The sequence below is a fragment of the Rattus rattus genome, chromosome 15 (assembly GCF_011064425.1).
Source record: "Rattus rattus isolate New Zealand chromosome 15, Rrattus_CSIRO_v1, whole genome shotgun sequence".
NCBI lineage: Eukaryota > Metazoa > Chordata > Mammalia > Rodentia > Muridae > Rattus > Rattus rattus.
Genome location: NC_046168.1, coordinates 30,812,068 through 30,839,170, shown reverse-complemented (window position 1 = coordinate 30,839,170; position 27,103 = coordinate 30,812,068). Strand labels below are relative to the sequence as shown.

General features: G+C 43.9%; 1 protein-coding gene across 2 annotated transcripts in view; it reads right to left on the bottom strand.

Moving 5' to 3' along the window:
• The window catches only part of Osbpl1a (oxysterol binding protein like 1A), a 186,910-nt gene that overhangs the window by 110,290 nt on the left and 49,517 nt on the right, over positions 1 to 27,103 (bottom strand). For both annotated transcript variants that reach the window (XM_032886004.1, XM_032886005.1), the window contains exons 13-15: positions 25,656 to 25,778; positions 16,664 to 16,745; positions 5,129 to 5,235 (exon numbers count right to left, since the gene is read on the bottom strand). In XM_032886004.1, coding sequence (XP_032741895.1) covers positions 5,129 to 5,235; positions 16,664 to 16,745; positions 25,656 to 25,778 — 312 coding nt within the window. The remainder of the gene's footprint in view (positions 1 to 5,128; positions 5,236 to 16,663; positions 16,746 to 25,655; positions 25,779 to 27,103) is intronic.

The window sequence follows — 27,103 nt, the reverse complement described above, 5'->3', positions numbered from 1 at the left end:
TCCATGTGTTCCTGGAGCTTTCTTTCCCTTCTAAAGATAAACAAAAGTATTCAGGCAATACCTCAGTCCGTTAAGGGCTTGCCTTACATGCAAGAGAACCTGACTTTGAGCCCCAGAACCCAAACAAAAAAAGCTGGGCAACACTGCTCACACTTGTAATGGCACTTGAGGTGAATCGCTGGGGCTTGCCAGCCAGCCTAGACTACTTGGTGAATTCCAGGCCAATGACAGCCCTGTTCAAAAAACAAAGTGGGTGATGTCAGAGGAACAATAGCCTAAGTTCTTAGGCCTCCACATGCCCCTCCACCACCACCACCACCACCACCACCACCACCACCACCACACGCACACACGCACACACATGGAAATTTCCAGCTTAGTTTGGTACACTACAGTTTTCTCAATGAGTTAGTTGCTCTTTCTTTTAAGAATTTAAAATCTTCTCACAATCTACTTCATTTATACACAGTTTATAATGAAAGCTCCAGCTATTTAGGCCATAGGAGAGCATGTCCCCAAAAGTAAAAACACCCACAAATCACAGAGTCGGAAGGCACGAGGCTCACTCACAAAAGCCCAGGAGCACTGAAACTGTCTTAGCTTCCATTTCGAGCCAGCACACTCTATCACAGATGTGACTGGACCAAGTGTGATACTCTAGTTTCCTTGTAAATAAACCATAATCAGACCACATAAATCAGAAGAAGTACTCCACTGCTACACACAAGCACATAGCTGTTATAAAAGCCAAGGATCAAATAAGACTTTAAGGGTGTTATTAGGTCTGATCTCTTTAGCACAATCCTGTGAGTATTTTCTTAAAAGTATCTCTGTATGAGGCAGAAAGTGATGACTAATGCAAAGAGACGATCCCAGGACACCGGAGAATATAAAGTAAGTTTAAAATCTTTACATTCTAAGATCCATGTGTGGGGCTTAGAGTGGGCAGAGCAGCAGAGCCCTCACCTGGCGTGCACAAGGCCCTTGATTACATCCTAGCGCCTCAAAAACAACCCAGTAGCCAAGCATCTTTAAAACTGACTGCCAAGGAAGAAGAGTAGAAGAAGAGCAGGTTTGCTGCTATGGGGCTTAGCCGCCCTCAGCCATCCCTGTGTGTTCTGAAGCAGGTGCAAAACCGATGTGTGGCCACAAGGCTCTCCAATCTTCAGAACTACTGAGTGTGTTTTTAACTGGCCACAGCATTTACAAACAGGACTTCATTAAAAAAAAAAAAATCAAAAAACAACAACAAAAAACAAAAAAACAAACCAAGAAGCAATTAAGTAGCTGAGCCAAAAATGAGATGCCAGTCTGCATGACCTCAAAGTTTATGATTGCTCTCTTAATAAATAAATTTAATAAAGCAGGAGAAGTGCAACTTATACTTGCAGATAAGTAAGGCATTACATCATGCCACTGTGATCCTGACTACGCTAGCAGTCCCTATGCTGTGATTCTACTACATTTGAAGGACAAACGTCAAGTCTGGCCTGCTGGTTCCTGCCTGTAACCCCAGCACTCTGGAAGCTGAGGTAGGTACATTGAGAGTTCAAAGTCAGTCATGGCTATGTATTGAAAACCTGTCTGAAGATGATCGTGTGATGATGGTAGTGGTGGTGGTAGTGGTGGTAGTGGTGAAAAAGGAAGAAAGAAAAACTTCATAGAAACTACTTATTTATTTCTCATTTCCCCTCACTTCTCAGAAGGAAACTGATACATCTTACTGAGAGATGAAATTTCACAATGTTTCCGAAAAGCTATCTTAAAGGTATACTAAAAGTTTGAAATATTACATACGAGTTACTAAGTAAAAACTGTTCAAGTATGCTACACTCCTTGTGTGCCTATGCATTTGACCCTGCATTATTTAGACATTTTGCTTTAAGGAAACCCATCAAACATTTGGTCAAAGACTGAAATTTAAAGCAGGCCCACTAGACTTTGTGACCAGGGCTCCTGACATCTTCCTGTCTGTCTCCTTTACCAGATATCAAAGTGCAGGGACCACTCACTGCTACTTAGATGGCAGGTGATAACTCCGGGAACAAAACAGAACCATCCCAAGAGAAAGGGAGGAGTAGGCAGAGTCTCACTGTGTAGCCCAAGATGGCCTCAAACCCAGGCTCAAACCCATGGTCCAGGCTGTCTTCAAAATCATGGTGACTCTCCTGCCTTAGCCCACGTGCTGAGAACACGTGCCATCACATTACACACAGCATTCATGAAAAGTTTCCTGAGATGACTACCTTTTCTCAAAGCACGGCAGATGAAATAGTAAAGACCCAGAGGAAAGGGACCGCAGGGTAATTAATCAGAATTAACACTGCCAGGTTTTAGTCAGCGTCTGGGTGCAGCAGGGCCTTCTGTTTATACTACTGCACTTAATCTTCCTGGCAAAGTTTAGAGACTAAAAAATTTAAGTCTTACCACTAAGCCAACACTAAGAGATGAGTTATACACTACTTTATTAAGGAGTAATTTAAAAATTAAAACACATGTATTTTTCCAGAAATTAAATGTATGCCAACTTAATTTCTACTCAGCCTTAAAATCATCCTTCCCTTGAACAAAAAGGTCTACACACACTCATTAGGTACTACATACAAAAACGAGAGACTTGGATTTACAGAGTGCTAAATACCAGATAAAGCCAGCGGTATAATTTGGCCCCAAAGTTATACTCTCGATTCAGGTGTACTCAGAACACTGTACCACCCTCACTTAAACAAACTAGCACATGAAGTTATGCCAACTGCCAAACCAGAAATGCCGAACGAGGAGGAGTGTTTTTGGAGAAACTGACATTTAATCATTTAAAGATGAAATGGTGAGAAGGTCGAGGAGAACAAGCTGGTCATGTTTGCTCTAGGGTGTACAAAACAACATCTTCCAGGCTGTTCCTTACCCTGGGTGACCATTTTTCGCAACGTCATTTGCTGATGCAGAATGACTGTATCTGCTGTGTGCAGGCAAACAACGATCAGCTGTAGAGGACAAAGCATGCACAGACAAAAGCTAGCTTACTCATGCCAAGCAAAACATCACCTATAAACTGAGTAAAGGAAAACACTCATGCGGGAGCATACGAAAGCAATATTAGAAAAACCAGGTCCAGGAACGCACAACCCAGCACACAGAGGCTCAAACCCCCTCACAACCAGGAAGGACACTTTACGCTGTGCTGTGGCAGCAGCACCCACCTGATGTAAACCCATCAGGAGCTGATATCAACCTGTAATGACCCTGCAACTTTGTCTCTGAGTCACCACACACAGACCATTCAAAGTGCAATCTACCTGGTCTGGGACCTGCACCTTAAATCAGCTCTGCCTCAAATAGGCTCTGCCCACTGCCATCCCAAGACCTTTGCCAGGTTCCCTGATGCCTTACCTAACGGCCTGCCTTGGTCTCAGCTCTGGTCCTGCCTGCTTGGGCCCTCTGCAGCCTCTTTAATCCCCCCTCGCCATTCAGCATCGTGCATTTCTTACATGAAGCACATGCCTCATCTTTAGAGTTAAGCTTGGAATAGACTGCAAATAACCAGTCAGTCAAGCAAAATCAGAAGTACATAGTGAATTACAACCAAAAAATTGACTTAATTTATAAATGTACTTTTATCAGAGATTGTAAAGTCTTTTAAATTATTTTAAATTATGTATGTGTGCATATGGTGGGATCGAGGCGAGATGTGCACTCAAGCACAGGCCCAGAGCCTAGGTCTCCTCGACTGGAGGGATAGGCAGGTGTGAGTCAAGCAACTGGGCGCCTGAGAACCTGGCCTGGGTCCTCTGTAAGAGCAGCAAGCATGTCTAACCACTGAGCTGTCTGCCAGCCTGGGTCCTCTGTAAGAGCAGCAAGCATGTCTAACCACTGAGCTGTCTGCTAGCCCTGCTAGCACTATTATTATTCAATAAACTGATTGTGGGAAGAGAACACACCAACGTCTCTAACAAAGCATGGTCGTCACAGCAGGTGGAGGTCAAGGCAGGAAGATCATGAATCCGAGGAATAAGCTAAGGAATGAGTGAAATGCTCAACGCACAGCTAAGGTTTGCCTGTGGCTGTGACGGAATTCTTTTAAAGACTGTTTTTAATGAGTCCATAATAATGTTTCTTTTCTTCTACATAAACATATCATGTATGACATCTGTGATACACATACAAAGGCAGAAGTTTAAAACTTGTGTATGGCTTTGCAAGGCTTCCACTTTACTCATGAGAGAACAAGTAGTCAATATCTGCATAAAAAAGAAACATAAAACCAGTTGTATGTTTCTGATTTATCAAACCCAATTTCTAACCAAAAATTATAAATAAAATTATAACAAAAATAAATTAAGATATCTTAATTCAGAAAATTAAGATCAAACATATATGTAGAAAATAATAAAGTGAAAATGGAAATTTAAAAATCCCAGAGACAAGAAAAACACTAGTTCAGACAACCAAAGAACATTTCACAACAGTTTAATCACTAATGGACATACTTACTGCTCCTACTGAGATTTGGGGATCCAGCGGCAGGCACACTGTTGAAGTTCACCATGGAGCTCAGTTTACAGAGCTAATCTAACAGTACCCTATTTTCTAGGTGTAAGGCCTTCTGCGACTTTCACGTGCACGTTTGTTCTAAAATATGCTCCTATCCCTCGTAAGGAAATGTCACAATCACCTTGGATCCATCACTGTTACATGTGTTTGTTAAACACGGCTACATCAATATGCCCCGAGGATATAAACACAGGGTATTTCACAAGCACCTGAACAAGAGTGAGGCCATTCTGAATTTTGATGGAAAATGAAGTCTTCATTTCCTTTGATAATATCAATTTAGTACTACTTTTGGACAGCTTGAACACAATGGCTTACCAGCTAGTTAGACATGTGACACCCAAGCAATTGCTTTTAAAAATCCAACTCTGGGGCTGGAGAGATGGCTCTGCAGTTAAGAGCACTGACTGCTCTTCCAGAGGTCCTGGGTTCAATTCCCAGCGACCACATGGTGGTTCATAACCATATGTAATGGGATCTGATGTCCTCTTCTGGTGTGACAGAAGACAGCTACGGTGTACTCATATAAATAAACAAATCTTTAAAAGAAAAAAAAAAACAACTCTGGATGACCTACCCCTTCCTGTTTAGTGAAGAGATTAAGACAGTCACTCAACGCCACACAAGTCTCTCTAGAAGCTTCGGAGACAACGTCAGCTTTCTGAAGAAATGATGGAAGCATATCTATAAACAAACAGAAATGGGTGTCTGCAATGAGTGAGCTCTGAAGTAAGGTCAACACCGAGTCACTTTACCAGCCCCACCCTGCTGCCTGCTGTGCGGCAGGGGCAGGCAGCTTCTCAGCACTGTAGTTAGCACCTGCTCATCAGTCAGTAAGGAAGGGACAGAGCTAAGGCCTTGAGAGCTCCAGGAACTGGGCAGTGCTCTGAGGCTAAAAGAAGCAGTCACCAGGGGCAGAGAGCACTGCTCACAACACAGTCTTCCTTTCACCACCATCTCTGCTGGGTAAGTAATTTTATTCAAAAGCGTAGTGCTAAAACGAGACAAAAATAATTTTGTGGTTGACATGGAAGCTAACATGTCTGAAGGTGGCATTAATTCAACTTCCTCTAGCTCTTACTTGGAGAAATGTTTCCTATAAATGGGTATTTGCACTTTCAATCTCCTATGGAAGCCTGCTGCCTGGTACTGTATGCTTAAGCTAGGGACAAAGAAGGAAATAGCAATATCAGACCCTGGCTCTGCCAAGCAGGACGAGTCTTAAACATTTACCCATTAAAAATAAAAAGCAAAAACAAAGCCTGTGAGAGAAAGCTGGAAAATGTTGTGGATGCCCTGTCTACACAGGATGCAAGAGAAATGTTTGGCCTTTTGTTAATTACACCCTAAGATCATTTAAATTTATTCTTCTAACCAAATAAAATCCTTAATATTTAAGAAAACATTTCACTAAAATAGAACTGAAAAAGAAAACCTGCCACATTCTTTGTATTTCAAATAATCTTTACTTATTTAAAATAATGTTGAGACCAGAAGCGAGGCCAATAGTCCCACAAGCTCAAGTAACTCAAACGCCAGTTTTAGAAGTGTCGTGTTGTGCACAGTGGATCCCAGCCGTGACCAGTGGGCCCACTAAGACACAAACACTTCCAACTGCAAAGAAATAACATTCTGAAGAGGAGAAAGTTTAGGAACTCAGGCAAATCACCAAAAATGTGTGTTTAGGTGTTTACGATCATCTCTCAGGGAGTAAACTCTAAATACCAGGCTTCCTCAATCTTGCCTCAAGTATTCCAAATTCCATTAATGTGATTGAAGGAATAGGGTCTTATTTAGGAAAAATATCCAATTTCTAAGGCAGAAGTAAAAAAACAACAGGAAAAAAATAAAGAAAGAAATGAGTCGTCTTCTTTAACCCAGACACACAGGCCAAGAGCGTCCCTTTTCTTCCCACTCCTCAGCAGTTCCCCGGGGACTGCTACCCTGACCGGCACAGATGACTGAAAGCTGCTAGACTCTGAAGTACATGACTTTACATATGTTGTCTTTGTATCTGAATCTTTGATTCACACCAGCAAGGTTTCTTCTCACTTGCTTGTCAAATGGCTAAGAAAGTAGAACTTGCTGAATGTCTGGAACTCCAGCAAGAGAAATGTCACAGATGTCACACACAACTGTGAGACATGAGCGAGAAAAACACACTCAGCCTTTGTCCATAAATGTTCTGGGTAATCTAGTAATTCTCCACTTTTGTGACAAATGACATTAAGATGAAATCATGGATCTGTTTTTAAGTAAATACCATCAAACACTTAATCATCCCCAATAAAACCTAGGCTGTATAATTTCTGATTTAGAACCTTGATTAATACAAAACAAGTATTTAGTGTCCAAACATGTAAGGAATACTTAACTGTATTTAAGCAAATGTACTCATTCTACAAGCTTTCTAAACACACACACACACACACACACACACAATGTGTGCACACAGCACTACCGCCAAACAGTAATCGTCATCAGTTTCAGAATCTGAGAGCATAGGTCAGAGCAAAGGTATAACAAGCATGTGGGGGCTCTCTGTTCAATTCTCAGGTACACACACACACACACACACACACACACACACACACACAACTTCATTTCTCTGGCAATCTATTGTTAAAACAAGTTCTTGAGCTAAACCTTCATTTTTGTGGCAGTTTGCTTTAGGACCTGAGGACCCCTGGCTTATGATCTACCTTAAAGGTATACAAGACCAGCTCCCACGGGCTGGCTTTGTGGACAATGATGTTTACATACGGATACTGTTACACACAGAGAAAGAACCAGGAACTTTCAGAAAGGTGAACAGCTAAGAATCACTAACATATTTAGGCTGTTAGTGTTTGGAACTAAGTGGCCAGCACAAATGCAAAATGGTCACTATGTTACCTTATTTGACCTCCAACAGAATATTAATGATAACTTAGAGGAGAAAATTATCTTTGTACTGAAAATATTTTTAAAGTCATAAAAAACTGCTAGAAGATCATACTGGGAAAAGCCTAACTTTAGAGACCAGTAAAAAGCTCAATTTGTCTTTTTTCATGATTCTACTGCACAATCTTTAATGGGGTAGGTTTTAAAAACAATGAGAAAGTACTTGCTTCTTTGGTCTATGTAGCAAACTCAATCTCAATTTAGGCAACCTTCTATCTAGAACAAGAGCATGCACCTCCAGGATGCTGAAGATACTATTGTGATCACCATGAGACAGGATGCTTTCTTAGAAATACTACTTTACTTAGAACACCTTTTACTTTGTTTCTACCAAATCTTTGAATGAGATAATAGGTGTCACATGTGCAAACAGTCACAGTTTTCTCCAGTCCGAAAATGCATACATTGCGTTCCCAACCCTAGTTCAAGGCCATCCTCCCTATAAGGTCTTCCTTAAAGATCTCCGTGGGCTTCATGGCAATGCTCACCGGTTCATCTGTCATCCACTCTGCTATCCATATAAACTGTAAGCCTACTTGGTGAACTCCAGGTCTACACACACACACACACACACAGAAAGAGAGAGAGAGAGAGAGAGAGAGGGGGGGGGGGAGGGGGGGGGGAAGGAGAGAGAGGAGAGAGGACACAAAAGTAATTTTTCAATCTGACTTTACTACCAGATTAGAATCACATGAATTCCTCAGAAAATCAGTTTTCTTTCCTGAAAGTGGAAAAAATTATATGTACAAATAAAATATTTTATCTTTTAAAAATGTATATATAAAATTTTAACTTGAAAAAAACCAATAGTGACAGTATACATGGCCCAGGAATATAGATTTACTTACTGGTTCAAGTTAAGATGTTAGTTTAAAAATCATCCACTAAGTACATACATCAGAATGCTATGTGTGTTGGTATCTGTATGCTATCTAAATGTAATTTACAGTAACTGCACTAAAGAATATAAGATATATAGCTCAAAGTACAGTACTCAATGGGTTAGATATAAAAAGGTATCAGACAGCAAACAAATAAAGCCTTCTTCAAACATGCTAGCTATTCAGTGAAGGAAGCCATTATGGATTAGAGAAAGCAACTGTAAGGGAGAGGAAGTACTAACTTGGGTCTTAAAGAACAGTGGCATTGCTCTTGTTAAATGCAAGCCGGATGCAATACCCCATCTAAAACACTGGCCCTAAGAGAAGACAGTGTCACAGTGAAGGAAGGGCAGAGCGGCTCCAGAGAGCTGGTTAAGATCTCAGGTACCAATTACTGGGCAGCAACCATACAGAAGGCACCATGCCAGGTGCTGAAACGAGGGTTTAAGAGGGGCATGTTTCTTGTGCTTTTCTGTTCCTTTTATATTCTGGTTTGTTTGGGGTTTGTTTGTCTGTTTTCTAGGAAGAGAGAAAGAAAGGATGTCTCCTTTCTTGGGTGGGGAGGAGCTAAAAAGAGCTGCAGGGGAAACCCATGATCAGAATATGTTGTATTTTTTAAAAAGCAGATATGCACTTGTGAGTTATACAAATAGTATCTTACTCTAATGCACAAAGAACGTCCTAGAGAAAAAAACAGAATGATAGAGAGTTTTGTCTTCATATAACTTCTATCTAGAAAGGGGAAGAAGCCCCTTGAAGACTTTAGAACAAATGGAGAAAAATGTAGGATGAGAAAGAAAAGAAATGCATCCTGGTTTTTAAAGCCTTTTTTGAAGCTGGTGCTTTTCCAGAAGACCCTATGGGACAGACCCTATGGGAGAGATGCTATGGGACAGACCCTATGGGAGAGATGCTATGGGACAGACCCTATGGGAGAGATGCTATGGGACAGACCCTATGGGAGAGATGCTATGGGACAGACCCTATGGGACAGATGCTATGGGACAGACCCTATGGGACAGATGCTATGGGACAGACCCTATGGGACAGATGCTATGGGACAGACCCTATGGGACAGATGCTATGGGACAGACCCTATGGGACAGATGCTATGGGACAGACCTATGGGACAGATGCTATGGGACAGACCCTATGGGACAGATGCTATGGGACAGACCCTATGGGACAGATGCTATGGGACAGACCCTATGGGACAGATGCTATGGGACAGACCCTATGGGACAGATGCTATGGGACAGACCCTATGGGACAGATGCTATGGGACAGACCCTATGGGACAGATGCTATGGGACAGACCCTATGGGAGAGATGCTATGGGACAGACCCTGTGGGATAGACCCTATGGGACAGACCCTATGGGATAGACCCTCTAGGATAGACCCTCTGGGATAGACACTGTGGGATAGACACTACGGGATAGACCCTCTGGGATAGACCCTATGGGATAGACACTACGGGATAGACCCTCTGGGATAGATCCTGTGGGATAGATCCTGTGGGACAGACCCTCTGGGATAGACCCTCTGGGATAGACCCTCTGGGATAGACCCTCTGGGATAGACCCTCTGGGATAGACCCTCTGGGATAGACACTACGGGATAGACACTACGGGATAGACACTAGATAGACCCTCTGGGATAGACCCTCTGGGATAGACACTGTGGGATAGACCCTCTGGGATAGACACTCTGGGATAGACCCTCTGGGATAGACCCTCTGGGATAGATAGACCCTCTAGGATAGACCCTCTGGGATAGACCCTCTGGGATAGACCCTCTGGGATAGACACTGTGGGATAGACACTGTGGGATAGACCCTCTGGGATAGACACTGTGGGATAGATCCTGTGGGACAGACCCTCTGGGATAGACACTATGGGATAGATCCTGCAGCCAGCCACAGGCCTTTATTTACAAATAAGAGTAAAGTGAAGCAGTAGTATTAGTTTTAAACCAACTGAACAGAAACTACCTAAAAGGTGATTGATTGCATTATTCCTGACTGATGTTACAAGAAGAACTGAAATAGACAGTAATTAAGGCAGAGCCATGACAGAGGTCCCCACCTGCAGGCAGGCCAGGAAGGCATCCTGGTAAGGCCTGTGACACAGAGAATAAAGTGAGAGAAGGTTGTAAGGATAGCGGTCAGTGTGCAGGGCTGTTTCACGTTTGAAAGTCATTCAGATGGTGTTCTCCTGACTACTACAGATTTTGGCAGAAGGAAAACACATTAGGTCATTTGGCTACAAGGCACACTGCCTCACCTGCTGGCCTCCTTCCTCAACCCTGCTGTTTAAAAGCCAGCTTGGACCAAGGTTGGTAGCTCCCTCTCCAGTGGCTATATAGTGGAGTTTACCACAGCAACCCTATGGCACATGCCTTTCCTTGCTCTTCCCTTGTCTTCCGGTGCTAGAGCCACCAACAGCTGGGACTGACGCACAAAGCTACATAAAGACGACACAGGATACAAAGGGGGAGCGTGCAAAGTGACTTGACACATGTCGTAGATTTGGTTTAACCTTGTATTATGTTCATTGGGTTCCCAAAATTGCACAAGAATCCGCATGTAAGATGCTCAGGGCTACTGCTGCCGGGTGGTAAATAAAGTTGCCGGCAGCCAATGGCCAGGCAGGGAGACAGAGGTGGGACCTGAAGACTGGGGGCAAGGGGAGTGAGAGAAGAAGGATTTAGAACCGCCATGCCAGGAAAGGGGTAAGGAGCAGGCCTGACAGGCACAGAAGACAGAGCACACCCATCATGTAAGAGCCAGAGAAGAGCAGCCCCAGGGGCCCCTGACTGGGTTTAGGGCAGCAAAGATGGAATACAGATTTAGTGATGACTCAGGGACACTGGAAGGGAGGTTAGAAGTGGCCCAGCCACTGAGCTGATTAAAGCATATTAAAATATAAAGCTGTGTGTGTGCGCGCGCACGTGTGTGTGTGTGTGCGTGTGCGTGTGTGCATGTGTATGTGTGTGTGCGTGTGTGTGTGTGTGTATGTGTGTGTTTGTGTATGTGTGTGTGCGTGTGTGTGTGCATGTGTATGTGTGTGTGTATGTGTGTGTATGTGTGTGTGTGTGCATGTGTATGTGTGCGTGCATGTGTGTGTGTGTGCGTGTGTGTGTGTGTGTTCGAGTGTATGTGTGTGTGTGCATGTGTGTGTGTGCATGTGTGTGTGTGCGTGTGTGTGTGTGTGTGTGTGTGTGTGTGTGTGTGTGTATGTGTGTGTGTGTGTGTGCGTGTGTTTGTGTGTGTGTGCGTGTGTGGGTCTGTGTGCAGGTGTGTGCGCGTGCGTGTGTGTGCACGTGTATGTGTGTGCGTGTGTGTGTGTGTGTGTGTCTGTGTGTGTCTGTGTGCATGTGCGTTTGTGTGTGCGCGCGTGTGTGTGCGTGTGTATGTGTGTCTTTCATTCAAGAACCCAGAACACTGGGGCGGGTAGTGAGGAGCTACTGGGGCCATTTGAGCAGCCTTGATTGGCTATGGCAACACATGTAGCAAGAACAGAGATGTCAGAAAGTTTGAAGAAACTACATAGAAAAGGATGAGGAAGAATTCCTATCTCACACCTTTCGATCAACATATGCTAAGAAACCTGACACACAAGAAAAAGTTCATGTTGCTGAACAGAGTGCAAAGAGACAAGACTACTAAGGTAAGTGCAAGTAGACCAAGGCCATACGGTCAGTCAACTAAGACTTCACAGCATAACCTTCAGGTGCTGAGGCTGCGGGTGAGTCTTCGCAAGGCAACTCTAACTGCACTGAAGAGCAGCCTCCGTGGACAGATGGGGAAAGATGGCTCCAGTGAACGGAAGAATAACAGAAGGGCTGACTGGGGGAGGGGCAGTGCTGTGTAGGAGCGGGGAGGATGGGGAATGACCTCAGACAGACAGAGAAAGGAAAAGTGACTATAGGTAAAGGCTCAGGAAGCTGTGTGAACTGATGATGCAGTTTTTGAGATGAAAAACAGAAAAACTTAGGGCTGAATACAAAAAGCAAAAGAGTTGACAGAAAATAATGCTATCTATAAGTTGTAGGCTGGAAACTTGGACTCTCCATCAATCGTACCCTGGCTTGAACTTCTAAAGTCAGATTGACAAAAGGCTAGCCCACGTGCCCATGAAGATGCTAACTGGAATAGTGGCAGCACTACAGCAGCTCTGAAGGAGAGCAGAGCTGGGTGAGATGAGAAAGCAAGGCTGACAGGCAGGCTACAGAGAGCAGGGTGAGGACAGAGGTGGGTGTCAGACAGAACAGGAACATAGGGACTGACAGCCATTAGGGGCACTCTGATGCACTCCTTCTATGCTGCATAGTTTTTATGTCAACCAACACAGGCTAGAACCATTTCAGAAGAGAGAATGTCAACTAAGAAAAGTACTCCATTAGACTGGCCTATAGGTAGGGCTGTAGGGAATTATCTTAATTAGTAATTGATATGGAAGGGCCCAGCCCATTATGGCTGATGCCATTCCTGGTAGTCCTGTTTGCTATAGTAAACAGGTTGAGCAAGCCATGGGGAGCAAGCCAGTAAGCACCACCCCACCATGGCCTCTGCATTGGCTCCTGCCTCCAGGTTCCTGCCCTGTGCTGAGGTTTGGTCTGTTGCTAGGTATTGTAATGCTAAGTGTGGGCCCCCAAGACCTAGAGTCTACATGTAGCCTCTGTGACCCTGGCCCCAAATTATTTCTGATTGGTAAATAAAGATGCCAACAGCCAATAGCTGGGCAGAAGAGACATCGGTGGCATTTAGGTGGGCTTTGGGTCAGAGAAGAACCATGAGGGGAGGAAGGTGAATAGAGGAGAGGGAATCCACTATGGGTTAGGAAGAGGAAAGAGAAGATGCCTTGGGTTAGGTGAGCCATGAGAACATGGCCCTGAGGGCTGGCCAATTGGAGTTAAGAGCAGCCCAGAAGAAACCTAGTAAATATTAATAACTCGGGGTTATCAATAGGAAAATAGATTCTAACAGCACGAAGGGTAGGCAGCTGCCCAGCTATTGTGCGTTTAAGAATTGTTGTAAATATAAAGGCTGTGTACGTCTTTCATCCAGGAACGTAAACACCAAAGGCAGGGCAGAACCTCAGGGTGGGACTGAATAATCACTGAATCAGCCCTGTTTGAGTCTCTGTCCTGAATCCCTTCCATGATGGATTCTGATGCAGAAGTATAAGCTAAATCTGTTCTCCCCACAATATTTATGCCCATAGTGCTTTCTGACAGCAACAGAAATCCTAACCAAGACACACTCCAGTGAAGCCTTGTAAACATATGCACTGTGTGGCAGGGATCGAGGTAGAAAACGTTTTCCCTTGGATCCAGCAAGAGAGAAGGGCACTTTGTTTTTTGTTTAGGGTGGGAACCAGAGAACTCCTAGACTGTGAATCATCTAGTTATGAAATCCCAATCTCAAAGCACCAGCCAGGACACAGAAGAAACTCTGTAGCCTTCAGAGAGACAGAAGTTGCTGTGGGGACACTTCACACCCAGGAAGAGGGCAAGCACACCCATTACGGAGTTCAAATGAAGAACAATGCAGGGATGGCTGTCATGTAGACTCAAGACTTAGCTACAGAACCCGAGCTAGGGAGTGAGTGCTTCAAGGAGAACCTTAGATTGATATCTGTGTAATAGGTAGAGAGAAAATTATAAATACATACACATTAGAAAGATTGGGTTGCCACGGGAAAACATTTTTACATTTATTTTACTGTGTGTGTGTGTGTGTGTGTGTGTGTGTGTGTTCATGTATGTAAGTGAATGTGTGCACACCATGGCATACATGTGGAGGTAAAGGATAACGGGAAGGCTGCTGTCTGCTTTCACCAGGCGGGTTCCAAGGGTTGAACCAAGCCATCAGGCTCAATGGCAAGCGCCTTTACCCACTGAGCCATCTTATAGGCCTATAAAACAAATTTTAAAACCACCATCTGCAGTCTCTGGAGTGAGAAAGGCATGAAGACTGAAGATTACAAAGTCAAGGGATTAAGCACGGAAGAAGACAAAAAGTGAGAGAAACAAACCAGAAAATGATTCTTAAAACAAACAAACAAACAAACAAGCAAACAAACCCACCAGATGCAAAATAGAAGAAGCAGGAGGTAGCCCACCAGGGCCTCCTTAGCTTACTGGAGCCTCACTCAGCCCAGCAAAGCCCTGGATCTGACCCCCACACAAGGAACCAACATGAAGCAGGAAGGCAGAATGCAACATGAAAACTTGGAGCTTTCCAGAGACACGAAGAGCTGGGGACGACGTACGAAAGTCCCACACTTATCTGTCAGGCTTCTCTTCTGGTGCAAAGGAAAAAGAACAAGCCTTTTAAGAGAAAATAGCTTTAAAGTTTCCTAGATTGAAGAAAGGTTACTACTGAACTTGTAAGCTAGGAAGCAGAGACTCAAGCAAGCTATAAATTCAACAAAATTCACCCTCAGACAGAATAAAACCATACGACATCAAAGATACAGTCAGCTATGCCCCAGCGAGAGAGCAGAATGCTGGAGAGTCAGCTGTGGAATAAGGCAAGGCAGAAGAGGCTTCAGAAGTAGATGCTGGGGCCTGGGGTGCGACTCAGCTGCCAGAGCGCCTGCCTTGAATGCTAACCACCTATGAATCAAGGGAAAGTTAAGAAGAGAGAAGGTGCTAACAAATAAGGGCAGATAAAGACACGAACACATACACATGAACACAAAGTGAGTGTAATAGACATTCAAACAAAACAGGGAGGTCGGAGGGTAAGAGCATGATCTCAAAAGCTACAGGCATTAACTGTGTGATCTCTGCAGCCAGGATGCAAGCCACACAGTTTCCCTGGCTTCGTCCCTAGTTTGGTTGCTTCACAAAGGTCTTAGTGACTTGAACAACCTCACATTTACTAATTAGCAATGCAGTCCTTTCTCCCCAACTCCTGGAGAAATGCGGTGCAAACGTATAAGCTAGAGAGGTCGTTTGTTTCATTAACCAGAGAAAGAGGGGGACATGGCAGAAAGGAGGGGGAGGGGAAGGAAAGGGGCAGAGGGAAGGAGGAGAAAGATGGATTTCATATATGTAACATGCTCAAAGGCTGGGAGACATAACTCATGGAGGTGAGGAAGGCTGTGTGAACCAGCAGAGCAGAAGTTGCCATACTGGGAAGGGAGGGGACAGTAAGCCAAGCTCACCAAGGAGTGAAGGGGTGGTGCCACAGACAGACCTGCGTCAGGGGACAGGTTGAGGAGCCACCAGCACTGCTACACCATGCCCCAGGGGATGTGCTAGCCACTAGCGAATCAGCCTCCTTGCTTGCAAGGTAAAATTGCTGCCCCTTTAACAGACTGAAAAGACTGGTAATATGCCTTTAAGGTTGTTTTTTTCTTTTATTTCAGCTAAGGCTCTTTGAAGAAACCTACATGAAACAGACCTAATCACATGACTGTAGCTGTGTGTGCGTAAGAGAGAAAGGGAGAGGTCTATGTGTGTCAGGGAGAGAGGGTGGGGGGAGAGCTGGAGAAAACTTTGCTCATAAAGCTTAATTCTCTTCCCACAGCAAAAATGAATCTGCTAACTTTCTTTCTGCAGTAAGCATGTAAAACAGAAATCTAAACAGAGCATGCTCAGGAATGCACCCAGCCCTACATGTGCATTCCTATATGAGCATGTGTGGGTCTCCTGATAAACTCTCTTTGTTTAAGAAGAGCACTGCCTTCAAATAATGTCAGTGCCCTCCTTCCTGGAGGATAAGTCTCCCTGCCCTCATTTGGTTATGTGACGGGGCTTTGCACATCTTGTTCTGTTGTTAATCTACTTCTGCTATTATGTCCACCTCTGCCCTGAGAATCCCTCCCCTTTGCTGAAGCCGTCAGAGACCCAAGTGCAAGCTGCTGCCATGGAACACGGCCCCACAAGGTACGCTAGACTGGGCAGAGGAGCATGCCCACAGGCAGCAGAGGCAGCATCAGTGTTAGCACCACCAGAACTGGGAGTTGGACAGAGGGCCCAGAGGTGAGCAAGCATCCAGATGGCCCTAACATTTGGTGCCCACAGCCAAAGTCACAGAACCCAACAGACTGTCAAGGGTCAGTCATGTTCTTGTTCTCTCTCTCTCTCTCTCTCTCTCTCTCTCTCTCTCTCTCTCTCTCTCATTCTCTCTTGTTCTCTCTCATTCTCTCTCTCGTTCTCTCTCATTCTCTCTTGTTCTCTCTCATTCTCTCTTGTTCTCTCTCTCTCTCTCTCTCTCTCTCTCTCTCTCTCTCTCTCTCCACCCCCCCACCCCCACCCCCGCTCCTTCCTTACCTTTGGCCACATCACACTCCTTAATCATTTTGAGAAAGTTGTAAATTTCCCTATCTAGTCTCTGTTGACATGTTTGTGCTCTCTGAAAGAAAAAAAAAAGACAAAATTAAAACAAACCAAATAAAGAACTTTCAAAATTACTTATACATTAATGTTTCTATCAAAACTTGCCATTTTGGATATATATATAATACAATATCTTTACAAAAGGCTATGAATAAAATGTTTAGCCAAGTAGTTTAATAAGTATTTAATTCCGAACACAGTCAACTGTAGACACCACCCAACTACTTAATTAACAATGCCCACTCTCATTATGCCATAGAATAGAGTTAATTTCTTTGATTTGCTAGAACTGAATAAATTAACCAAGAGATTATAAATTGCATGTCTTAGGGATACATTTTTAAACTGTTTTTTGTTTTAAAAGATCCAGATGGCCCTAACATTTGGAAATCGCATGCTGGTTTTTCATTCAGCATTTTAAATACATGCTGCTGCCACCCACATCATCAGACCCAGCGGACATTTTCTTAACTCAGTTGAAGCTCATAAAAATAAGGGGAAGTCAATTACAAAGAACATCCTTCCTTGAAATTTTATCTCTCTTCATGGTAAGATCCCTAGAAGTAAAACATAAATGTAAAAGCCATCCTCTGACTTGGTCCTCAGCCTAGAGCAGATTCAAAGAACAAAATACAAATTACTGTCAATTTGAAGTTGGGTTTACATGGCAAAAATAATGAACAAGAAATCATACTAGAATTGTTTGCCTGTGGTAATTGAAAATATTTATTCTAGCCAGGTGGGGATGGAGCACACTTTTAATCCTAGCACTGGAAGGCAGAGGCAGACAGATCTCTGAGTTCAAGACCATACTGGTATGATTTCTTCAGTATGATTTCCAGGACAGCCAGGGCTACTCAGAGAAATCCTGTTTAGAAAATAAATAACTAATTAAAAAATACCTATTCTAGGAACCATAGCCTTGGAAATATTATAGTCCCTGCTGTGTGCAAAGTAATGGACCCAGCTTCCTTGCTTTGTACTCGTAACCCCAACTGGCCCATCACAAAAGCATTTGCTTATTCAAAATTGAACCTAGCGTAGCAGTGTGCCAAGGTGACACAGGTAAGCACTCTGTCTCCCATTCCACCTTATAAATGTTTGAACTCTTATAAAGCTCAACCCAACCACAGCAGAATTATTCATGGGACCACAATAGTGGCAGGCAGTGTTCTCTTTTAAATTTGCATTATCTCTTCTGTTTTGAGACTCCTAATGACATCTAAATATAACTCACATTTACTTATTTATTCAGGAGAGAAGACCTGTTCTATGGCATGTGAAACCACAGAGGAGAGCTGGTTTGCTCATTTTCAGACACTGCCTGTGAACACAGGCTGACGGGGAAGTCCATCTGAAATCACAGCAGCCAAATGCATGGCTCCTGACTGCTAACAGAAGACCATTCTCACTCCGTGCACATTAGGATTCCCGCTCATGTCCAAGTCAACGCCGCCACCCACTTGTTTCCTTGCCATGGTGAGAGCTGTGTAAGGAAGCGCTGTCTGCAGACTCCTGATTTGATGCACAGTACGGCTTCTGAGTGATAACTGAAGGCCACCCTCCACAGTGTCACATACTGAAGTCACAAGCTTCTTCACTTAGCATTTTCATGTCAAAGCTTTAAAAACTGTTCCTTTGCTCAATGGTGTAAAAGGTACACAAAAGTCAGCTAAAAAAAGTTTATGAACGCAGTATTAAGATAATGCTTAGCTGACACTAAAAAGGACAGTGGTTTTCATTACAATAATAAAGTACATTCTCTAATCGGCTAGCCCCCATTTTGGTAGTTATAAAAAGCGAAAATCTTCTGGGCTAGGCGGGATCCACACACCTGTCAGTCCCGGGACTAAGGAAAAAGCTGAGGCTATAGTATCATGAGCTTTTGCTTAGCCTGGGCTATACAGTGAGACCGTGTCTCAAAAATTAATGCTTGTGAATCCTCTGTGGTGTCTGGCGTGGGGCCTCATTATTGAGTTCTAAACCACTGACATTATGCCATCGATGTTGGAGTTCTAAATTTGATTTATTCAGTATATAAGTAAACTCTCATTATAAACAGTGTTCTAATATTAACATCTGACAATACTTTTAACTTTATCCAAGTTATCTGTGCAGACTATTCACACAGCAAGATGGAACCCATGAGCATAGAGGCCCAAACCATCAGCCAGCTGCATGGTGAGCAGTGCACCTCGACTCATCGTCCCTTCTGTCCACACAGTCTTTAGCTATCGCACTCACTGACTCAAGCTGACGCTCCTCTCCATGCAGGGCTGGACCTCGGCCCCCAGCACACATGCACAGATGTGCAGCCTGATCTTCATATGGGTCCCCCAGCAACTGGAACGGGGCTATCCCGAAAACTGTTGCTTGTCTGTGAAACCTATTCCCCAATAGGGCTGCCTTGTCTGGCCTGTGTGAGAGGATGTGCCCAGTCCTGTAGAGACTTGAAGTGCTAGGGTAAAGGGATCGGGGGATGGGGATCCTCCACCCTCTCAGAGCGGAAGGGGGAGGGGAATGGAGGGAGGAACTGTGTGAGGGGGTCCTGGGAGGGGGAAAGTGACCAGGATGTAAAGTGAATGAATGAACAAACAAACAAATAAATTTTTAAAAAAGATGCTGCTCTTCTCCCTTGTCCTGACTCGGAGGATCACTTAAAACTGCAGCAAGGGAGTGGGTAGCAAGGGAAGAGTGAGGAGTGGCAGGAAGGAGCTACCTCCGAGATACTTGCTATGAGAACCTAGTACTTTACTTAGTACTTTACTTAGTACTTTAGCGATACAATAGCTACTAGCATATACGACAGGACAGAGAGATAAGGCAGCCCAGAAGGGCGCACAGCACACATGCAGCACATGTGCAGCTCAGTCCTCATGTGGGTGTGGCTCTGCTCCCATGTAACCTGAGAGTAGGAAATTGGCAGCACTTCTAACCACACTGCCATAGGGAGTGTCAACAGTGGCCACTGGACAGTGGGGGACAGAGCAGCATCCAGAGACAAGACCAAAGAACTTTGTGACGTGACAGGCATCATCTGCAGCTGATAGGGGAAGGGGTCATGCGAGGCATATATATTGCTCAGAAGACATGAAACAAAATGAGTTTACCTTATGGCATAAAATTACGGTTTAAAAATATTAGCCCTATCCTCAAAAATAACAGAAGCTAGAGCCTAACTTCTGCAGAGAGCGGCACAGTGGAGAGTGCTCCCAGTCATCCCCTGTGAGGCTCAACTCAGCCACCCTTCCCTGAAGAGCAGCTGCAGTCTGACTTCCCAGGCAGAAGGCACAGCACGCTGGCGCCTTCCAGGACTGGTCACTAGTCTGGCCCTGCGGCTGTCTTAACGTCTTACATTGCAACACGGACAGAAAAATAAAAACTAAAACACCTTGGAAAGAGAGTAATTGTCCCTCACACATCCGACTGCCAGTCTTGGAGCCCTGTTTGCTACTTCCTGACCTAGTATGGCAACTGTTCACTCCTCCTCCTTCCAGGGATGTCCTACCCCAACCTAATGGGGACCCAAGCTCCATCGGCCCACCACACTGCTTCATTGCCTCCTAAGTCATAGCTTCGGTTTGTTTCTGTTTGCTTGCTTTTTGAGGCAGAATATGAATGAGCCCAGGCTAGCCTGAAACCCACTGTGTAGCAGACCACTCTCAAGCTTCAGGCAAGCCTGCGGCTTTAACCCTCTGAGTGCTAGAATCACATGTGAGTGTGCACCACTGTACCCGACTCTCTGCTCTTTGTGCACTGTGCACCTGTCATTACCAGTAGATCAAGTGTGCCAGGTTTTATAGATGCACTGTCTTTACTAGTCCCTCAGTCTGTGACCTGTATCTTCCTGTAGATTCATTTTAGTTAGGAATCACTTAACTGAGTCAAATAAACTTACTCAGTTCCTTAGTTTACATTTAGCATTCTATGTTAATTATTTTCTATATCACAAATGTAGCTGAGATCCTAAAGAATTAAGCGACACCAACAAACAAAAGCCTCACGTGGTTAGCACCACCCACAGGATTTGGGAGTCCATGTACTGCTGTCCACGGGCCTTCTGATGGTGTCACACGGTCCCTGCCTGCTCCTACCCTGAGCACTTGAGGTGTTTCTGGTTAAGATGAGGGACTGAGCCAGGTGTAAAGCCGTGCCTGTAATCAGGAAGCTGAGGTCAGTTCAAGGGCGGCCTGGGATACACAGCAATGTTCTATCTAAGAAGAAAACGGCCAAAGTGAGTTAGTGATAACCCAGCGTGACTTTACCAACTTAAATGTAAGCAGCTGTGTGCGGCTGGCATTAACCACACAAACGAATACTGAGCTTGTCTCCTCCCTCCTCTGAGCTGTTTTTTGATGTCCTCTCAAGTGGCAGGAAATGACTTGTTTCTTTTCTCCTCAGTGCCTTAACCTCACGGCAATGACAAAGGCTGAACGAAAGCCTTTTACTATAAGAGATCCTCAGTTGGAAGGATGATAAGAATGAGAGACCCAAGCATCATAGAGTTCGGTAACTTTTTCAATGCAGACACCACACCCCAAGTGTCATGTAAATGTACTTTCTGTCAATGCAATGCCAATGGATCTGTAACTCAGATGACTGACAACTATGTTAGTTCAGGATATTCCTCACGATGTCTGTGGACACCAGAGGTAAATTTGCTCCGATTCCTTTAACTTCACTCAAAAATCAAAGATATCTCCAGTCTGTCTGCATAAGCTGCATGCTTCAGAGATCATTTCAGATTTCAATTTTTTTGAACAAGAATGCAGACACTGAGAATCAGAATTCTCCCAGTTACCATCCAAACTGCACTAGACAGAGACGTCTGCAGCCTAGAAAACCTGAACATACTTCACACTAGCTAAATTCTCAGTTACTTCTAACACATGCTATGCATAAAGAAAAACTTGATGGTTTAGAAGTTAAAAGAAAAACGTGTTTGGAAGGGAAGAAAATACAATGTACAATTGAACTGGTAACTGATAATGTGCCTGAAAATGTGAAAAACATATTTTTAGAAAACTGTCTTTAACCATGTATCTTAGATAAGGAAGCGATGGTTTTCATTTTCCTTAGAGTTCCAATTAAAACGCCTCATATTACCGTAGTCCTAGAAGATACTGCCTCTGCTGTAACTATTTACATGTCATCACTCACATTGAGGCACAGAAATAGGAAGGCATGCTTTTCACTTAGAAAATATTAACTACATTTTAAAGCATTTAGCATAATTTTAATTTTTTATTTAAAATTTAATCACATGTATTTAAATCCTCCCTATTTTAAAAGACTTATTTTTATTTATGTGTAGGTGTGTGTGTCTTTTTATGTATGCATGGGCATCGAATGCAGGTGCCAAAACAAGCCAGAAAAAGGCACCGGGTCCCCTGGAGCTGGCATTCATTCTACAATGTGGGTGCTCAGAACTAACTCTAACCGCTTAGCCTTCTCTCCAGCCTCTGTTTTCTAGGTTTTGATGCCATTAGTCTAAATGTCTGATAAATGTTATTTCTAAAATTCACTTGCCAAAGAGTTATGCTTACGGTTAACAAATTACGTATTACTGTAAAACAGTAGATAAAGCAATCAACCAAGTCTGTCAGACGCCTTCAACAAATCATGGACTGGCTCAAATTCTCTGATGTTCTACCATAAATTAAATTAGGAACGATGGTCCAACAGCCCTTGCTCATCGAGATTAGAGGCTGCCCCCTTGCCCCGCCCCATATACCTACTGTCAGGAAAGGGAAGGTGCTGTTGTCCTTTCAGATAAAAATGTCTCCACTCATTACTGGTGCTGTACCCTATCCTTGAGCAGTGGCCGTTACATATGGAAAGCAGTTTTCAATGGAAGTACTGGCCCAGAAATGCATCACTATGGTTGCATTGTTGAAACTCTGAACTATGGAGTGAAGTCATAAAGGGACAGGTCAGGCTCCACACTTCCCACCTACTGGAGGCAATTTGCAAACACAGATGTATTTAACATAAAAACAGACTCAGAATGTCTTAGTTTGGGTTTTACTGCTGTGAACAGACATCATGACCAAAGCAACTCTTACAGCTGGCTTACAGGTTCAGAGGTTCAGTCCATTTTCATCAAAGTGGGAGCATGGCATCATCTAGGCAGATATGGCACAGGAGGAGCCGAGAATTCTACATCTTCATCCAGAGGAAGCCAGGATCGGACTGTCTCTAGGCAGCTAGGAGGATGGTCTCTAAGCCCACACCCACAGTGACACACTTCCTGCAACAAGGTCACACTTCCTAACAGTACCACTCCCTGTAGGCCAAGCATATTCAAACCACCACATTCCACTCCCTGGCCTCTATAGGCTTGTTCAAACACATGAGTCTATGGGAGCCATACCTAGGCATAAAATAATGCAAAATACATTTAGTACCTCTTATTTATGCAAAAGTCCCATAGTCTAAAACAGTCTCTACAATGTTAAAAGTCCAAAGTTCAAAGTCTCTTCTGAGGTTTGTGCAATCTCTAAACTGTAACCCTTTAAGAAATCAAAACCAAAAAGCAGATCATATATATCAAACATCATGCAGGATCTACATTACCATTCCAAAAAGTCAGTGAGGAAATACTGGACCAAAGCAAGACCGAAAACCAGCTGGGCAAACTCCAAACTCTGCATCTCTGTATCTGTTTTCAAAGCAGTCTTCAGATCTCCAATTCCTTTCATCCTTATTGACTGCTATTGGTAGATCTTGCATTCAGGAGAAACAGACTTTGTTTTCTTGGGCTGGTTCCTCTCCCTGTTAGTAGCTTTCCTCAGCAGGTATACGATGGCCCTGATATCTGTAACATCTTAGGGTCTCCAAGGCAACTTCTTCCAATGTATGGGATCTATACATGATCTTCTGGGCTCGTCCAAAGGGCTTGGGTCACTTCTCCAGCTCTGCCCTCTGTAGCTCTCTAGGCTCTGGTGGACTCCACTCCACTGCTGCTGCTGTTCTTGATGATCACCCCATAGTACTGCCACCTTCAATTTGCTGGAGTCTTCAATGCAACTAGGCTTCACCACTAGCCCTTCATTGGCTCCCTTCATGGTGCCAAGCCTCAACATCTTTGCATGACCCCTTCAATACTGAGCTGTCAACCGCCACTAATGCTGCACCTTGACCAGTGGCCTTCCCTGGGCTCCCAGTGCCAAGTCTCAGATGCTCTCCATGAACCTTCATATCTTCAAGCCAGTACAATCTAGGTGATTCTTATTCAGCTGTAGTACAAGGGACAACCTTGGCTATCTCTGGAACACAGCTTCTTTGTGCTCTCAGAAAACACTTTGCAGAAGATTACACCTCAGTGATGCTGGTCTCTTCTTAATCACAACTAATTTTTTAGCTCTAGCTAACCAGCATCGATTGTCCCAGTAATCTCTTCTATCCTAGGCTCTAAAGCCAGGTTCACATGGCTGAAGCTGCTGAGTTCTGCTGCTTGCCAGGGCTGGAACACAGCCTCCATGTTCTATTACATTATCACCAGCTTTCTGCTTTCCAATTCCTTTACTATCTCAACTTAGCTGTCCTGAAATTTGCTCTATAGATTGACCTTGAACTCAGAAATCTGCATGTCTCTGTCTCCTGAGTTCTAGGATTAAAGGCATTTACCACTACACCTGGACTTAACGCTTTTCTCTATTTGGAAGTTGCTTTGTACCAGACTGGCCTTTAATTCAGAGATCCACTTGCCTCTGTCTCTTGGGATTAAAGGTGTGTACCACCATGCCTGGGACTAAGCTTGTCACAGCCCTAGTACTTCAGATCTGGATCAATCCTCTATCTCTGTACTGTAGTTCATTCTGAACTAAAACTCCAAATAAAAACAATAACCATGCCCCTTGTTCAACTGCAAAGGCATAAACAATAAGCTTAGGGGGTGGGATCTGGCACTGAGGTCACACTCCCTTAGTCTGTTTGTGTCCTTGAACATAAGGTTCAGCTCCATTCTACTTCCTGGTCCCTTGATTCTCTGAGCATTTTGTCCTTTTCCTTTCAGAGCACGCTACACTCAAAACGCTCTTCAGGAGACGAACCAGAGAACACAGTCTCTGCTAGGCTTTCGTGAGACTTCTTTGTCAACGCAATTAATGTAAATCTCTTTACCTTAGCTCAGGCACTCTTCAGACACGTGCAAAAAGCAGGCACATTCTTTACCAAAATACCACAAAAACTGTCTCTACACCATATACTGGAATTTTTCTCTTCTATAAAACCTCTTGGGCCAGGCCTGCACATTGAAATCACTCTCAGCAACAATGTCTTCCATATCCCTACTAGGATGTCCTATTAAACACCACTTAAAGTTTGCACTGCTTTCCAAAGTCCCAAAACGCAAATTTCTTCAAACAATAAGCATGGTCAGGTCTATCACAGCAATACCACAGTCCCTGGTACCAACTTCTGTCTTAGTTATGGTTTTACTGCTGTGAACAGACACCATGACCAAGGATAGCATTTAATTGGGGCTGGCTTACAGGTTCAGAGGTTCAGCCCATTGTCATCAAGATGGAAGGATGGCAGTTTCCAGGCAGGCATGGTACAGGCAGAGCTGAGAGTTCTACATCTTCGTCCAGGGAAACCCAAGAGCACACTGTCTCCAGGCAGCTAGGAGGAGGCTCTCCAAGCCCACCCTTACAGTGACACACTTCCTCCACTTCCTCCAACAAGGCCGCATCTCCCAAGAGTGCCACTCCCTGGGCCAAGCATATTCAAACCACCACCAAGAACATCACAGCATTCTCACCAAAACATTTTATAGTGCTGTCAAAGCAGAGGTACATCAGCAGAATGCTACTGGACAAAGAGCCCTATTGTTTCTACTGTCAGAAGTCCTAATTTCAAAACCTAGCCTCCTAATAAAAGGCACGGGTAAGCTAGCTACGGCAGTTGGATGGGGTCTGCTTACCGCTAAGGACTCCTTCAGGTCCATGGCGGAAGCTACATCTTCCTCTTCATCATCAGTCACCTGATCCTGGGAGCAGTAGTGAGTGCTGTATGCGGAATGTTCTTCAATTGCTTCCAGCCACTTCTGAAACAACCCAAGAATTACATAACATTTTTACTCCAAAGAAACAGTAGTAATATATGAAGCATAACATTTACATAGGAGAAATAACTATGGCAAAAACACACTCACAATGACATTAGGACTGTTTCTTGCCTGTGATCTGCCTGCATAGCAAGTTAATCCTAGTGCTCTTAGAACATCATCTATACATATATGTATTCATTAATGCTTAAATATATTCTAGAAATTAAGCAATGAACAATTTTTTCACTTAAAATGACTCGTTTCCAACACTGTTGAATAATTTAATTCACAGCAGTGGGTTTGGACACAATATTATGAATCTAAAATAAAAATAATATACACAATAATCAGATTATTTTAAGAAAGCCAACTGCCTGATGGTTTCACTTTTACAAGTTTTAAAAAGAAAATTCATTTGAGAAAATGGACTAAAAATACTTCCTTGTTTTCTCACAAAATTGCATGTGGTTATTCTTACAATCCTGTGAAATACTAAGAAATAGATAGCCAATGGATGGTGGGGGGGGTAGAACAGATCAGATGAGGAGGGTAGGGAGGGAATACAGGAAGGAATAGCTGGAACTAAGGGTCATTTGACGAGCTGTATGAAAACCTGATGCAGTAGAGACTTCCTAAAATACACACATATGTGAAAAGTCGGAATTAAGTCATCAAGTACTAACGAATCAGTAATTGCAGGGAGCGGGAAGAAAGACAGACCCACAACAGAACAAAGGGCAGAGAGTGAGAGAATTTGGAAAACCCAGTCCTCAACGGGACGTCTCCATCAAATCCTTCCCCTCAGAGCACGGGGAACCTGTGGAAGAGGAGGCAGAAAATTGTAAGAGCCAGAGGATGGAGGACACCGAGGAGAAAGGCCTTCTAGACTCAGCAGCACCAGCCCACACATGAACCCAGAGTCTGAGGGGATGGAGGACACCCAGGAGAACGGCCTTCTAGACTCAGCAGCACCAGCGCACACATGAACCCAGATCTGTATCAGCACGCACAGCCCAGAGCTGAGACAGGAAGTAGACACAAGTCCCCACCTCTAACCCAGAAGCCATCTCTAATTGATAACTGCTCACAAAGATGAGTTTCTCCAATGGAGTCTCACTGAGAATACAAACCACCTTAGGGACAGACCTCATGCCCAGCAGTACACGGCCAACACCAAATGAACTCAGTGGCACCTTTGGAGGGTCCTTGTCTCACAACGTTTGTCTGAGCATTATTTCCATTGTTTAACTTCTTTCCTTCCATCCTTCTCCCTGCCTCCCTCCCTCCCTCCCTCCCTTTCTTCCCAAGTCCTTTAAATACAT